The 14,223-nt window shown below is 38.5% G+C and overlaps 2 protein-coding genes across 2 annotated transcripts; one reads left to right on the forward strand and one right to left on the reverse strand.

Annotated features, from left to right (window-relative positions):
• Positions 1 to 1,159: 1,159 nt before the first annotated feature.
• On the reverse strand, positions 1,160 to 7,901 carry LOC117376637 (SWI/SNF-related matrix-associated actin-dependent regulator of chromatin subfamily B member 1). Its single transcript, XM_033973152.2, has 9 exons — positions 7,744 to 7,901; positions 6,949 to 7,060; positions 6,152 to 6,278; positions 5,111 to 5,248; positions 4,283 to 4,410; positions 3,609 to 3,775; positions 2,604 to 2,794; positions 2,214 to 2,345; positions 1,160 to 1,428 (listed from the first exon to the last, which is right to left on the reverse strand). Exons 1-9 carry the CDS (start codon positions 7,867 to 7,869, stop codon positions 1,389 to 1,391), a joined length of 1,161 nt encoding a protein of 386 aa, XP_033829043.2. The 5' UTR covers positions 7,870 to 7,901; the 3' UTR covers positions 1,160 to 1,388.
• Positions 7,872 to 13,057, forward strand: LOC117376446 (palmitoyltransferase ZDHHC12-B-like). The gene is made up of 5 exons (XM_033972936.2): positions 7,872 to 8,228; positions 8,550 to 8,683; positions 8,769 to 8,849; positions 9,582 to 9,748; positions 11,738 to 13,057. The coding sequence occupies exons 1-5, from the start codon at positions 8,108 to 8,110 to the stop codon at positions 12,054 to 12,056; spliced, it is 822 nt and encodes a 273-aa protein (XP_033828827.1). The 5' UTR covers positions 7,872 to 8,107; the 3' UTR covers positions 12,057 to 13,057.
• Positions 13,058 to 14,223: the final 1,166 nt, after the last annotated feature.

Here is a 14,223-nt window from a genome sequence, read left to right on the forward strand (position 1 = left end):
GTGTGGTTTCAAGCTTCCGGTCGAGAGTGTGTCCTCCTCAGTGTAGCCTCCATCTTGCTGAAGTGGGACAGGCCCACACCACGGACCGCACTTCCACCGCTGTCTTTGAGCGTACGATACGCACATTACGTACGTTATTTTTAATGACTTATTATTTAATAGAAGAAAAGTCAAGATGTCGTCGTCACAACCGTTTCTTTTTTTAGATTGAATATCAATAGGCAATTATAACTTTCAAGGTGATTTTTTTCTCATTTGTAGCTACTTCATAACTTTAACAAAATATACCTTGTGAAAACGTAATAACAGAGACAGAGGTAACAATATAATTTTTACATTCATAGTCACCAGACTATGAATGTCAACCAGAGAACACTGATTAGTTGTACATAAAGTGGGATATTGCAGTTTAACAATTTGGTATTTTGGCCAGTGGCTACACCACTTTAATAACAGTAGAGGGCGCTGTTTCCCTTCTATGCTGTGCCTGTTCTTTCCATCTTATTAAATCTAATATGTAGTTCCAATACTAGTGTTTACTCTAAGAAATAACCCCAGGTATCATGCAAATTCAGGTGAAATAATCTTTTTTTCCTTTTTGTGCAAAACGTACACTACTTTAATTTGATTTTGACCAACAAACCACATATATATATATATATATATATATATATATATATATATATATATATATATATATATATATATATATATATATATATATATATATATATATATATATATATATATATATATATATATATATATGTATATATATATATATATGTACTTTACTGTCTTAAATGTGGAAAAAACAGAACTCCTTAATTTTAAATAATTTGCAGAGGTCCAAAGTTACTCCTCACTTTCCTTATGCAGTCCGAGCATCCTAATTATTCACCACGTTAAAGCTCTTTTCACAACATTCAGTTTGCCATCACAGTAATGCTAACAACTAGCATACTAACAGCACACTTCCTGATTCTCAGACAATAGAATACTTTATAATTAGATCAAGACAGTACACAGTGAATTTATTTTGACCTCAAGAGCTGCGTCTACATTATGTACTGTAAAAAAAACGGGTACAGACCCTTTAATGCTTTTTTGTATTTAATAACAAGGAGGAGTATTTAAATGAATCCACTCCTCAACAGCTTGTTTCATGTTGTTTTTTTATTTTGTAAGAATTATTAAAATGTACAAAACACAACACATACAACAAAACAATATATTATCTGCGATGGGTCCCTGTGCTCCAGAAGAGTCAGTCAGTGAGTCAGCAAACAACATGTCTACCGGGCATTTTGTAATTACAATAACAATAATAGCAATAATGGTAAAAAAATATGATGAATGATGGTTCATGTGGGCAGATTCTCGCGGGTTTACCAGGCTGGAGCTGTATTGGCCAGTCGTCGCATTCGCCTGAGGACAAGCAAAAAAAAAAAGACAATCAGAACAAAGAACATTTGGGAAGGATACCGGGGATACAATGGGTAACATGCTAACAGTGCACTTCCTGATAATCATACAATGAAACATTTTCTAATTAGAAGTAGACAGCTTCATTTACGGGCACATCAAGAGAGCACTTATTTTGACCTCAAAAGCTGCTTATAAAATATACACTACCAGTCAAAAGTCTGGACACAAACTCTCATTCAATGTCTTTTTTTCTTTAGGTTTACAACTTTGTACATTTTATATACATATGGAGGACCTCAAACATGTTGCAAGATATATTGAATTATGTAGAAAAGGAAAAAAGTTCAATAATTCAACAGTAGTTAAAAAAAAAGTTATGTTCAAATCTTGTTTCAATGAGCTTTCCTGATGAAGTCTCCTGAAATGGTTTTCACTTCACAGCTGTGCCTTGTCAGGGTCCAGAAATGTCAAAAGTGCAAACCAGAGTTCAAGCTGTTTTGAAAGTAACACGTTTTGAGTTTATTTTTTGTTTGCTACATTCTATATGTGTCCATTCATAGTTGTGATGCCTTCAGTGAGAATCTAAAGTGTAAATAATCAGGGAAATAAAGAAGAAACATCCATGAAAAACTGTCCAAACCTTTGACTGGTAGTGTATCTGCACTGGGGCAAGGGAAATTTTGCTCAGATGCATTTGAAAAAACATAATACATGATGGCACAGGTAATCCTTTTTTTGACGAGCTGACATCCTTAACTATATTTTTCTGTTATCCTCCTCCTCACCTGGTGTTTCTGTCTTGGTCCCTGATCTTCTTCTCCATTTCGGCATCTGTCAGTGTCTCCAGCAGGGGGCACCACTGGTCTGCATCTCCTGTGTTTCTGATGGCGATTTCCACAGTGGGCAGCGGGTTCTCACTGAAACAAAACAAGTTTTAATGATGGGTGAAACTGTAATCTAAAATGTAAGCATTGGTCATGGTCATTATTTGATGTGGATTGTTGGATTGTTAAATTTTAAGTTAGATTTTTAGATTTGTGACTTAGGTTTTAAAATCCAAGGTTTAATTCACCGTATTACAACAAAATCTGCATTTTAACCATATTATTTTAAGCTGGCCCCCATATTGCATATTATTGACCCATAGAATGTTGTGATGTCATCTGCAGCAGTACCTAAAGGCGTAGGTTCTCTGATGCCAGCTGAGTTGTCCTCTGATGCTGTAGGCGATGGTGGTTACAAACTCTCCCCCGAGGCCCAGTTCCGAGCACAGTTTCAAGGCAAACTTCTCCGGAGAATTCTCCCTCTCCGACATGTCCCACTCGAACTGATCCACCAGTGAGATGTTCCCCACGTGGATGTTCAGCTGTACACACACAATCAGGTTCAAATATTATGTCATAAACCATACAAAATTATATCAACATCCCTGCGGAAAACTGCACCCATTAAAGATGCACTGTGTAACTTTTCATGTGAAGAGTCCATCACCTTGTCTCATTAGAGAAGTTTTTGCCTGTAACGTGGAGACAAGTAGAAAGCGGATCCTCAGCCAAATGAGTTACATAGTGTAGCTTTAACAAAAACAGTATTTATTCCATTAGTGCTTCTATTGATTGGGGTCGCCTTTCCACAGACTAGACTGGTAACTTGGCCTGTATGCAGCAACCGTTGTCTCTATAGATATCTTGCTACTCTGGTTTGTGGCACTACCTGTGTGTTCAACTTATTTACACAACTAACACAAACATTTGCACTCACCTTGCCTCAAAATGCACTGCCTAAACAGCATTCTCAGTGTGTAATTGATCATAAGAGCCTTTTCACAACATGGAGATCATCTCCAGTCAGAACAGGTCAGGCAAGTTCTGGCGACCGGAATTCTGTTATATGTTATATGTACATCTGATTATGATCAGATTTATGGAGTAATAAGAGTAATCTTTCTGGTCATGGTCCCTCTGATCACTCACATTAGAGTTTGTGGTTTCACATGCCATTTAATCAGATTTAATTAAACTGCAAACAGTATTTGAGACAGTATAGGTCCTCTTGTTACTGGGGCATATGATCTAGCATACTCTGCAATTTGGCTTTAAGTAATCAATATTTAAAAAATGAAAACAAAAAATCAATTAATATAGTACTATACTATTGTAGTTAGTGCGTTTTGCACTAACCTTAATGATGACTCTTTGGTCCGTCTGCTCATCTAGGATGCTGTCCGTGGGGTAGGACTCGATCTGTTGCCGAATGGCGGAGGCAATAGCTGGAACAAACGCCAGGGGGTTCAAGTCCAGGTCATCACAAAGGATCTCCGCAAACATCTCCGGGGTCATCAGCTTCTCTGGAGAGACAGACAACATGTTCATCATCAGTCAGGGAAATACAAAACACACGCACGCACACACCCCCGCGCACACACACACACATATATAAAATCATATAATTTTTAAAATTTTGTTTTGTTATTACCATTCCATAACAGCCACACAAATGTTGACTGCTTTTGTATAGGAAAGGAACTTGTTTTAAATTTGATTTTACAAAGACCTGTAGCGCCTCCCACTGGACATAAGCATAAAAACGTATTCTAAAACCCATCATTAAACCAGTCACAACTAGTATCAAAGGCACGTCCACTGAAATCGTGTTGTCAAAAGTATCAAAAACCAGATATCTATTATCAAAACTAAAAAAGTCACATTCACAGAAAAGAAATGAACCTTTCCTGTATCAGAGCAAGTCTAAGACCACTTAAGATTAGCATTTACCCATTTCCCAAATTAGATTTTTTTATGTGGTTAATCAAGTTTATGATAATTTCTGTTATGTAATAAAATACTGCAGTTACCGTTCATGTTCCAGGTGAATGCATCTCTGAGTTTCTGTCCTTCGATCTCCATGTCGAGGCGGATGGGGACCAGGACTTCAGGCTGAGTGGCATTTTCATGGATGACGGCCGGGTCATGATCGTCAAAACTGAAAAAGTAGTAGTATTAGAGTATTGCCAGTAACAACAAGGAATATGCTAAATTCACTTTACAAGGGACAGAGGGACATAGTTTCCACCAAAAACCTTCAATTCGTTTTTTATCTTTCACCATAGTCGTATCCAGGTGCCATCAGCTGACAGATATGGCAGATGTGCATTTAAAGCTGGGCTAACTAACTTTTTTGGTAGAGGGTTAGCTACCTGCTGGTCATCATGAAGAAGTTATTGATTTTTCTGTATGATCCACAGCATTAACATTATGCTTATCTATCTCCTTGGGGAAAAGCAGGTAACAATACCAGGCCAAGTTACAGGTCAGATCTGTGAACATGTGACCCTGGTCACAGCACGAATGCATGTTAAAAATAAAATTAGAGCAATTTATAAAGTGTAAGTAAATACATCCTATAGAGATACTACATTCAAATCCATATTGTGGTAAACTTCATAAGTAGGTACCCAACCGAAAAGTTACATAGAGCTCCGTTCACTTCATAGTCCATATTTGAATTGGGGGTAGTTGATATGCCAAAAAGTGTTGCTTTCATCAAAATAGCAAATTCTCACAGGAATAGGATCACAATTCAATTTTTTATCATCATACTGCCCAGACCTAATTTGAATTCATTGATCAATGTTTGGACTTGGCCGACCTCCACAGACTGCCATTATATCTCCAGCATGTACCAGAGAGGGAAGGTCCTTTTCTTGTCGCGTCCAAGCCGGCTGCGGTTGATGGTGGTGGAGCAGGGCACAGCGTCCAGATGGTGAGAGCTGTTCGGTAAAGTCGGGACCCACTGGCTGTTCCTCTTCGCCTTCTGTTCCCTACAAAACACAACAAGCAACGAGGAAGTGTTTATAATAGAGCTGACTGCACAATACTTTTGACTGTTTTTCTCTTTTAATTTATTACATATTTACAAATCATTTAATTCATTGTTTTGCAAATGTGCCGTTAATATTGCGGTTATATGTATGTTAGTAGATATAACCGTGTGTATATGACAAATTTTCATGTTTTTCTAATTCTGACTTGATATGGTGGGATAGTACCTGTGGTAAATATTTATCATAGTTTCACATCAGTTGAATGGCAGTTTGTGGAAAAAAAATGAGAAATGTACGAAAATACAGGAAGTAGTGTTGTGTACCTATGTCACCAACACGGAAAATTCCATCCAAAACGCAGAGACAAGTTACATGCAAGGAAGGTGCTTTCTGACAGATTTAAACACCAATTCTACAAAATAAAGGTGTTATCTTTTATTGTTATTATTAGTGTAATAGTCACAACTATTTTAAGTTTTGGCCCTTGTTTACATTATGGTTGCTAGGTAACAGTTATGGAATTACTTTATTTGTCAGTCACATCTACTGTCCATGTCCAACCAGGAAGGAAAATTATAAAGTTCACCAAATTTAAAATCTATAAGAAAACTAGGAAAGCTTTATAGTAACAACTTAAATATAATGATGTTAACTATGTTTTAGGGAAGTGCGTAATCTAACCCGTCTTATTTAAATGCTTTATGAGACTGAATTTACTGAACTCAACTGAAATGAGAAACCTATTTTGTAATCAGGAAAAAGTACTGTGAAATATATTAATTACTATTACCATTATTATTTTATTTGTAACTAATATACCTTTTAAACATTCAAACAGTTCTTCCAACACAGATAAATAATAAAATATCAAATATGTTCTTAATAGAGTAAGGGTTCTACCTGATATATGCTGGTGGCTCGGCAATAGATACTGCTTTGTACTTCTCATCATTTCCCTCCAGAATCTCCTCCACCTCCGAGGCTTTTAGCAGAGTAACACTGGTGGCCAATTGCGTGTATCCATGATCTGAAACACATAACCTTCATTTAACCTAACCTCCGATGGATATCTAGAGACGTGACAAGTTAGTTGCAATAAGGCTCTGGTGTAGGACTTCTCAATATCCTCTTTTTAAGTTACTTCCCTTCTTCTAGGTAGGAATGGCCGATACAGCAAAATAAACAAACTTCCACATATACTGTATCCAATGCAAAACTAACTCAAAAATAAAATTTGATTAAACCAGGACTAAATCACATCAAACAAAGTCAACATCAGAACTAAACTGGAACTAAACAAGGAATAAAACCAGGCATGTGTATGTGTACATACCATTAGTGGTTCCATTAGTTTCTTAATATTACCTTAAAAAGGCAATTAAACCTATCAACTTAATCTGACCAATCTCACATTCCTCACATCCCCATAGAACATGATGGAAGCTGACCAAATGGAAAAACTGATTGAAAGAAGTAGATGGCTTATGCCTGTGTTTGAGCATAGAGCTGCAGCAAACAAACATCATAGAACCATCTCTTCAGATTGTCAAATCAGCACAAAGTTATTTCAGAATTTCATAATCACCCATTAGCCATATTTCAATGTGCTTTTATAGAAGACTGGACTTGGCCTACAGAGTGAACTGTATACTAAAAATATTACTTTAATGTAAAAGCCAAGTTAAAGTTGCACTGACCATGTGATGACTCCACGATCTTCTTTCGCTCTTCGACGGAAGCCTGTTTCCTCCATAATGATGGGTACCTTTTGTACAAAGAACCTCTGAACATGCGCATGTAGTTACCCACCTGGACACACAAACACATACAAAAAAATGCTAAAATTTTCTCCATTATAAGCCAATCTAGTGTGTGTCTACTGTCTGTTATTTAATAGACATTGGGCTATAATACATAAAGCAAATACTTGTACTTGAAATATGATTATTGGCTTGTTTAGCTTTGCATAATGTTGCTGCAATACATCAACCTCAAATAATAGAATCTGAAAATCAATAAAGGCTATCAAAAATACCTAACTACAGAAGAAAAACAAAGGGAATAGGGGAAAAAATATTACTAAATCTACAAAAAATGCTGAAGTCTATTTATTGTTCAATTTACAATTAATCTTTTTAGAAGTCATATTTATTCAAAAGTATAATACACCATTTTATATCTACGGGCACTTTAAAATAATATGATTCATAATACATCTTATTAAACAATAATAATAATCAGTTTATTGTATTTTACCTAACAACTTTCTGAAATAATATTAGGCATATTACTTACACCAGAAACAAAAACGTGAACAGATTGATTTTCACGACTAAAAGATAATTTAAAATCCATTTTGATACACATCTTTACTCTTAGCATCCTAGCCTCTCCAACGGCTAGCAACCAAACCGGTCACAGAAAACCCACCCATTTATGCGATCAAAACACTCTGATGCCATTTCACTGTAATATCCTCATTATACACCGACCTCTGAGCCGATCATGTAATAGTCCCCATCCTCTTCCAGTTGAAATTTCACCGGCTTTTGCCCAAACGTCTTGCTGAGCGCCATGCTAGCTCTAAAAAACAAAGCTCTGAGATTCCCACTGCGCATGCGTACACCTTCAACACATTTGTCCTTCGTCGGCGCCCGTAGCAAAATGAAAATAAGGAAGTACTAACCGAGATTAGAAAAATGAATCGGTTCATTTGGATGGGTATTAAACTTGATCATATGTTTTTACTGCCTTGAAAATACTTTGACGTTATGGGGAAACGTTTAATCGTAATTTTGTACAACTAACAAGCGGTGCATGCGGATGTCTAAAATCTCTGTATAAATACGGATACCCATGTTGGACGCTGGCTCGGATGAGATGGTTCGGAGCGTGTTTCGGTCCGGGTTGTGGGTCCGGGCTGCGCACACAGTTTTGACCTGGTCCATCACCCTCATCTTGTTCTTACACGACACCGGTATGAATTTAAATGCTGTTTAGTGTACAAAGTAGAATAACCACCATATGATGGTTGTAGCAGAATTGATCCTTAGTTCAAGCAACTTTAAATGGAGTGTGCATGTCCTCCCACTCATATAAACATATCCATTTCCTATTCTGAAAAGATGGGTGAATTGTCTTACCCAAGGATAAAACACAGCATACACTGGTGAGAGCTGACACTAAATCTCCAGCCTTCATATTAGAGGGTGAACACTCCACCACCAGACCACGTTGTAGTAGTACTTTGTAGTAGTACTTAAGTGAAAATATTCCTTAATTTTGTTCTTGTTTTCAGACCTGCGTCGCTGTGAGGAGCGAGGAGAGCTACTGATTCCAGTAGTGTTTTTCCTCCTTGTTGTTTTGTCAGTGCTTTTGTACTTTGCAGTTTCTTTAATGGACCCTGGGTTTGTGCTCGAAGATGCAGCTCAGGTCAGAAATTAAACTAGATTATTATTTGGATTAGAATCACTTATTTTAAAAACTGCACTGTAAAAAATGTTCTTGTGTTTTTCAGGTCTTAACAGAAGAAACGGAGCAGATGATTCCTGATTCGTCTGTGCCTCGTGTTCGACGCTGTGGTTACTGTTTTTTATTGGTAAATCCCATCTTTGGAGACTTACATCCATTACCTATTTTTTTTTTTTTTTAGATTATTAAATTAGACGAAAGTGTAGAAATGCAATGTTTTTTTGAAGTTTTGAAGGATGTCCCCCCCTTTTTTTCATTTTAATTAGCTTTATTCTATAACCAATTTACTTGATATTAAACTGTGCAAATCTTCACAATATTGTCAATATTTCACTAATCTTCCCCCCTGTAATTAGTTCAATACATTTTTATATTTTCTTAGACAGCTCAACTCTTGAACGGGCTTTACGGTAATTGATATAAATAAACATTAAACAATGAATAAAGCAAATGGACTGCATTTAGACGACAGGCAGGCAGTTATTGCTGACAGTGGTGAAGCTGTTGATTTGACAACTATCTATAGGAAAATAATATAATAATAAAAACTAATGCAATATAAACAGTTGGAAGTATAATCTTTAAAAAAATACATCCCATTATTTTAACTTCAGACAAGACATATAAAAGAACATTTCCTTGATGGATATCAAAAATGGCAAAGAATTAGAATGATTTCCAAAAAATACTAGGATTTTAATTTTTGTCTACTTTTTCTTAGCAAGATAAAGAGAAGTCAAGAAGTCAATCTAATCTGTTCTTTTTTTGTAACTGCACTGCAATGCTTCAGAAAATGTATTAGATTATTTGCTTTTCAGTTTTTACATTTTTGTTTGTGTCCCCCATGTTTGTATTGCAGCAACCGATGAGAGCGCGTCATTGTGCCTCTTGTGGACACTGTGTGCGTCGCTTCGATCACCACTGTCCCTGGATCAGTAACTGTGTGGGAGAAAGAAACCACCGTGTCTTTGTGCTCTACCTGTCTGTGCAGCTACTCACTTTGCTTTGGGCCACTCACATCGCTCTGTACGTATCTAAGCACAAATTCTACCAAAGTGTATGCAGTAGTAGTTGCATATTATTTTCAGTATTATTTCAAAAAGTACTAAAGTGAGTAGAGGGAAATTTAAAAATCCAAATCCCTAATCCCTGTTGATCATTTTTGGTAGCAAAATGACTTTTCTCTAGTACTGCTTCCCCACTATATTGCTATCAAAATTGTAGCAATAGATTTGGTGGTAGAGAATGTTTCTGTGGTAGTCATCTGGACAGTGTTTTTTGTAATTGTGACATTTTGACTCCAAAAGACATTTTCAAATTGTTGGTACTGCTTTGAGACACAAGGGCAGGGATTAAAACTGTACAAACATTAACAAATTCAGGGCAGTTTGCTATCCCCAAGGGAGTAGTTTTAGAGTCAAACAACCACGACTGAGGGTCTACACAGACATACTCCCTTGGGGGCAAGATTTAGTTGACTCAGAGTAGTATAAATCCTATTGTCTCAAAGCAGTACCATCAAAAATAGCTTTTGGGTGGGAGCTGAAACATCTTGATTGCAATATCCAGATGACTACCATTGAAACTTAATCTACATTGGATCATTCCTGGTTGAATGAGGGATTCCACTGGCTATGTTCACATGCACAACAAAATCTGATAATTATCTGATTTCTGGACATATCAAATTACTTAAATGACAGGCAAACCATAAAGTATGATGTCTGTCTAATCTCTCAGTTGTCCAGGTCTGACAGATTTAACTTTAGCTTTTACTATGTAAAGTATGATGTGAGTACGAGGGACTATGATCAGAAAGAAACCATATGATTTAGCTGTTTACATGTCTTATAATTCTAAAAATTTGATAATAATCTGTGAATAGTTATACAACAAGAACCATGACCGTAGTTATACAACAAGGACTGTGATATCGCCCAGTATGGAGCAGCCAGGGCCCCACCCTGGACCCAGGCCTGGGGTTGGGGCTCGAATGCGGGGCCCGGCCGAGGTCAGCCCAAAAAGACGACATGGGCTTACCAGCCTCCTGTGGGCTCACCCCCCCAAAGTGTTTCAAAGGGTTCAGGTGCAAAGAGGACTAGGCAGCAGTTGGGGATGGGTGTCTCGGCGACCTGGTCCACGGGCACAGCATCTGGCTGTGGCGACGTGGAACGTCACCTCACTGTAGGGGACTGAGCCTGAGCTTGGGCAGGAGGCTGATATAGTCTGGCTCACCTCCACACACAGCTTGGGCTCTGGTATCCAACTCCCCGAGAGGGGCTGGTCCACTTCTCTGGTGTTGCCCAAGGGGAGAGGTGGCAAGCTGGTGTGGGCTTGCTTACAGCCCCACAGCTCAGCTACCACGTGTTGGGGTTCACCCCAGTGAACGAGAGAGCTGCATCCCTGCACCTTCAGGTCGGGGACAGGTCTCTTCCTGTTGTGTCAGCTGAGGTTACAGGTTACATCTGTTCAGGATGCCTCCCTGGATACGTGTTCCAGGTATGTCCCACCGGTAGGAGACTCCGGGGATGACCCAGGATGCGCTGGAGGGACTATGTCTCTTGGCTGGCCTCTCAGTGGCTTGGGATCCTCCCCGGAAGAGCTGGAGGAATTAAAAACAAGCTAGGCTTATCTGTGGCTTACAGTACTGGCAATATCAGTATCTGACTATGCTGCAATAGTTGTTATTTTGCATATGATAATCCACTATATATAAAAATTATAGAAAGAAAATCAATTTTGGTATTTAAAAGCACAATTTATTATTATTTTTTTATTAATAAAGTAATTACTCATTATAATTTATAGGTACTGTTTTTCATATGCCCAAATTGCCTGTAAACAGCTATAGATAAAATATGTGGGTCCTTCTCGTTGAAAAATACCTTACAATATTGGGATGGTACATTAGAATATGTACTCCCCAATAGGTGACATGTATCAGTACAGAAATAAGTATAAGTAACAGTAGTTGCATCCCTATTCTAAGCACTTCTCTATCTGTGCCTTTTTCAGGTCTGGTTTCTCTCCTGTTGCATCATGGGAGCACTGGTTCAAGGTTCACGTTTTCCTGTTGGGGGCGCTGTCAGTGGTAGGTGTTTTTTCACTGGTGGTTCTCATACTTTTGGGCTGCCATCTTTACCTGGCCTCAATGAACTGCACCACGTGGGAGTTCATGTCCCGACACCGCGTCTCATATCTGAAGAACATGTCCGAAGAGCAGAACCCTTTTGATCGTGGTGTCCTGTGTAACCTATGGGCTTTTTTCTGCGTGTGCCGTGCTGAAATCTGGGAACAAGTTTATGTCAAAAACTCAACCCTCAACTCTGTCTAAAGTCAACAAAATGGACATAGGAGGCTTTTTGTGCGTCTATGTTTTTTAAAGCCATACTATGTAGCTTTTTTATTGCACTGAAAAACTGTCCTTACTTTTAGCGGGCTGCCATCTCGAAAACCTGGCTCTTATTTAGCCTGGAGGAATGTAGCCAAGGAAAACACAACTATCTTCAATTTTAGATTCAACATGTATTTTGTGCAGATTTTGATACCAATTTTGTATTTCATCCTATTGACTTTTATATATTAGAATTTGCTCTGTGAGAACAAATTCATGTCAAGAACTCAACTCTAAAGGCAACAGAATGTTTTTACAAGTGCAGTGTCTTTTGAAGCGATTACCATCTTGTTAGTTGGTGTACACTTAAAGAAAAGTTGAAAAATATGTAAAAAATGATAGGCAGTAGAGAATTCTGAAACATATTGATCACGTCACACAAGGGAGAATTCTGTCCACAATTTACACTTAAACTCATTGTTTTGTACTTGAAACACTAATTCAACAAAATAAAGGTGCTTCTTATATTTTTATTTGTCATATTTCTGTGTACATTAGTGCTGTTATGGCCCCATTTACAGCATGGTTACTAGCTAACAGTTATGGAATTCCCTAGCGTGATGTCATAGTTTCCAAACAGGAAGCACAATTTTAAATTGTGAAAAAAGTGTATCTTAAATATAATGATCTTAACTGTGTTTTTGTAAAATGGATAGTCTAACTTGTCATAGGCACTTTAACCCACTGCTCCACTACTACGGGTCTTCATCTGATTTATATTTTGTGCCAATTTTGATACCAATTTTGTATTTAATCCTTTTGGCTTTTATTTAATATAATGTGAACTTGTGTTGTGTTTAACCTGATTATTAATATTACTTACAAGGATCCCACTATATTAATCCATCCCCCACAACTATTTAACACCCATTTCAAAATATGGAGAAATAAAGTCATGATTTGTTATTTTACTTCTAATAAAAAGATTGTTGCAATACATTCACTGATTGACTTAATCCTTACTCAACATCAACAGTAAATATATGGTACAGAGGATGGACGGTGAATTTATGGTGCAGAGGAAGGTGAGGTTAGAGTTGCTAGGTAACAGGAGGCCTAGAGCAGAGGTTCCAAACCTTTTTCCCCCTTATTGATCTGGAGACTTGCTAAGCCCCCACAAATACACAAGATCACATGATAAAAATTAGTACCAACAAGTATTTATTTTAGACAAATACGTAAAATTATATATTTCAAAGCACATGTGGACTGTTTGGGCAAACTCCCATGAATCCTCGAGCACCTGATGGAGAGTATAGAGCTGGTCCAGTGTTCTGGGGCTGGGACGAAAACTACACTGCTTCTCCTGAATCTGATGTTCGACTATCAGTCGGATTCTCCTCTCCAATATCCTGGAATAGACTTTACCGGGGAGGCTAAAGAATGTGTCTGTAGTTGGAGCACACCCTGATACCCCTTCTTAAACAGAGGGACCACAACTCCAGTCCTGACCGCCACGCAATGTTGCAGAGACGTGTCAGCCCCAAAACATCCAGAGACTTAAGGTACTTGGGATGGATTTCGTCCACCCCCGGAGCCTTGCCACCGAGGAGCTTGCCATCCACCTCAGTGACTTCAGCCAGGGTGACGAATCTGCCTCCAGGTTGCCAGTCTCTGCTTCCTCCTCGGAAGTCGGTGGGATTGAGGAGACCCTCAAAGTATTGCTTCCACCGTCCGACACCATCCTCAGTCAAGGTCAGCAGCCCTCCGCCCGCACTGTAAAACTGTTGGTGAAGCACCCATCCTGAGGCATTGGACGGTTTGCCAGAATATCTTTGAGGCCGTCTGATAGTCCTCCTCCATGGCCTCCCTAAACTTCTCCCAACTCCGTGGTTTGCCTTTGATTGCAATGACACCGCCGGTACTCGTCAGCTGCCTCAGGATTCCCACAAGCCAACAAGGCTCAATAGGACTCCTTCAGCCTGACAGCATCCCTTACTTCCAGTGTCTACGATCAGGTTCAGGGGATGCCACCGCAACAAGCACCGCAGACCTTACGACCACAGCTACGAGTAGCATCAAAAAAAAGATGTGAAGCTCATGGCCCACTCGGAGTCCATATCCCCAGCCTCCCCCGGGATCTGGGAGAAGCTCTCCTTGAGGCGTA

The sequence above is a fragment of the Periophthalmus magnuspinnatus genome, chromosome 9 (genome assembly GCF_009829125.3).
Source record: "Periophthalmus magnuspinnatus isolate fPerMag1 chromosome 9, fPerMag1.2.pri, whole genome shotgun sequence".
NCBI lineage: Eukaryota > Metazoa > Chordata > Actinopteri > Gobiiformes > Gobiidae > Periophthalmus > Periophthalmus magnuspinnatus.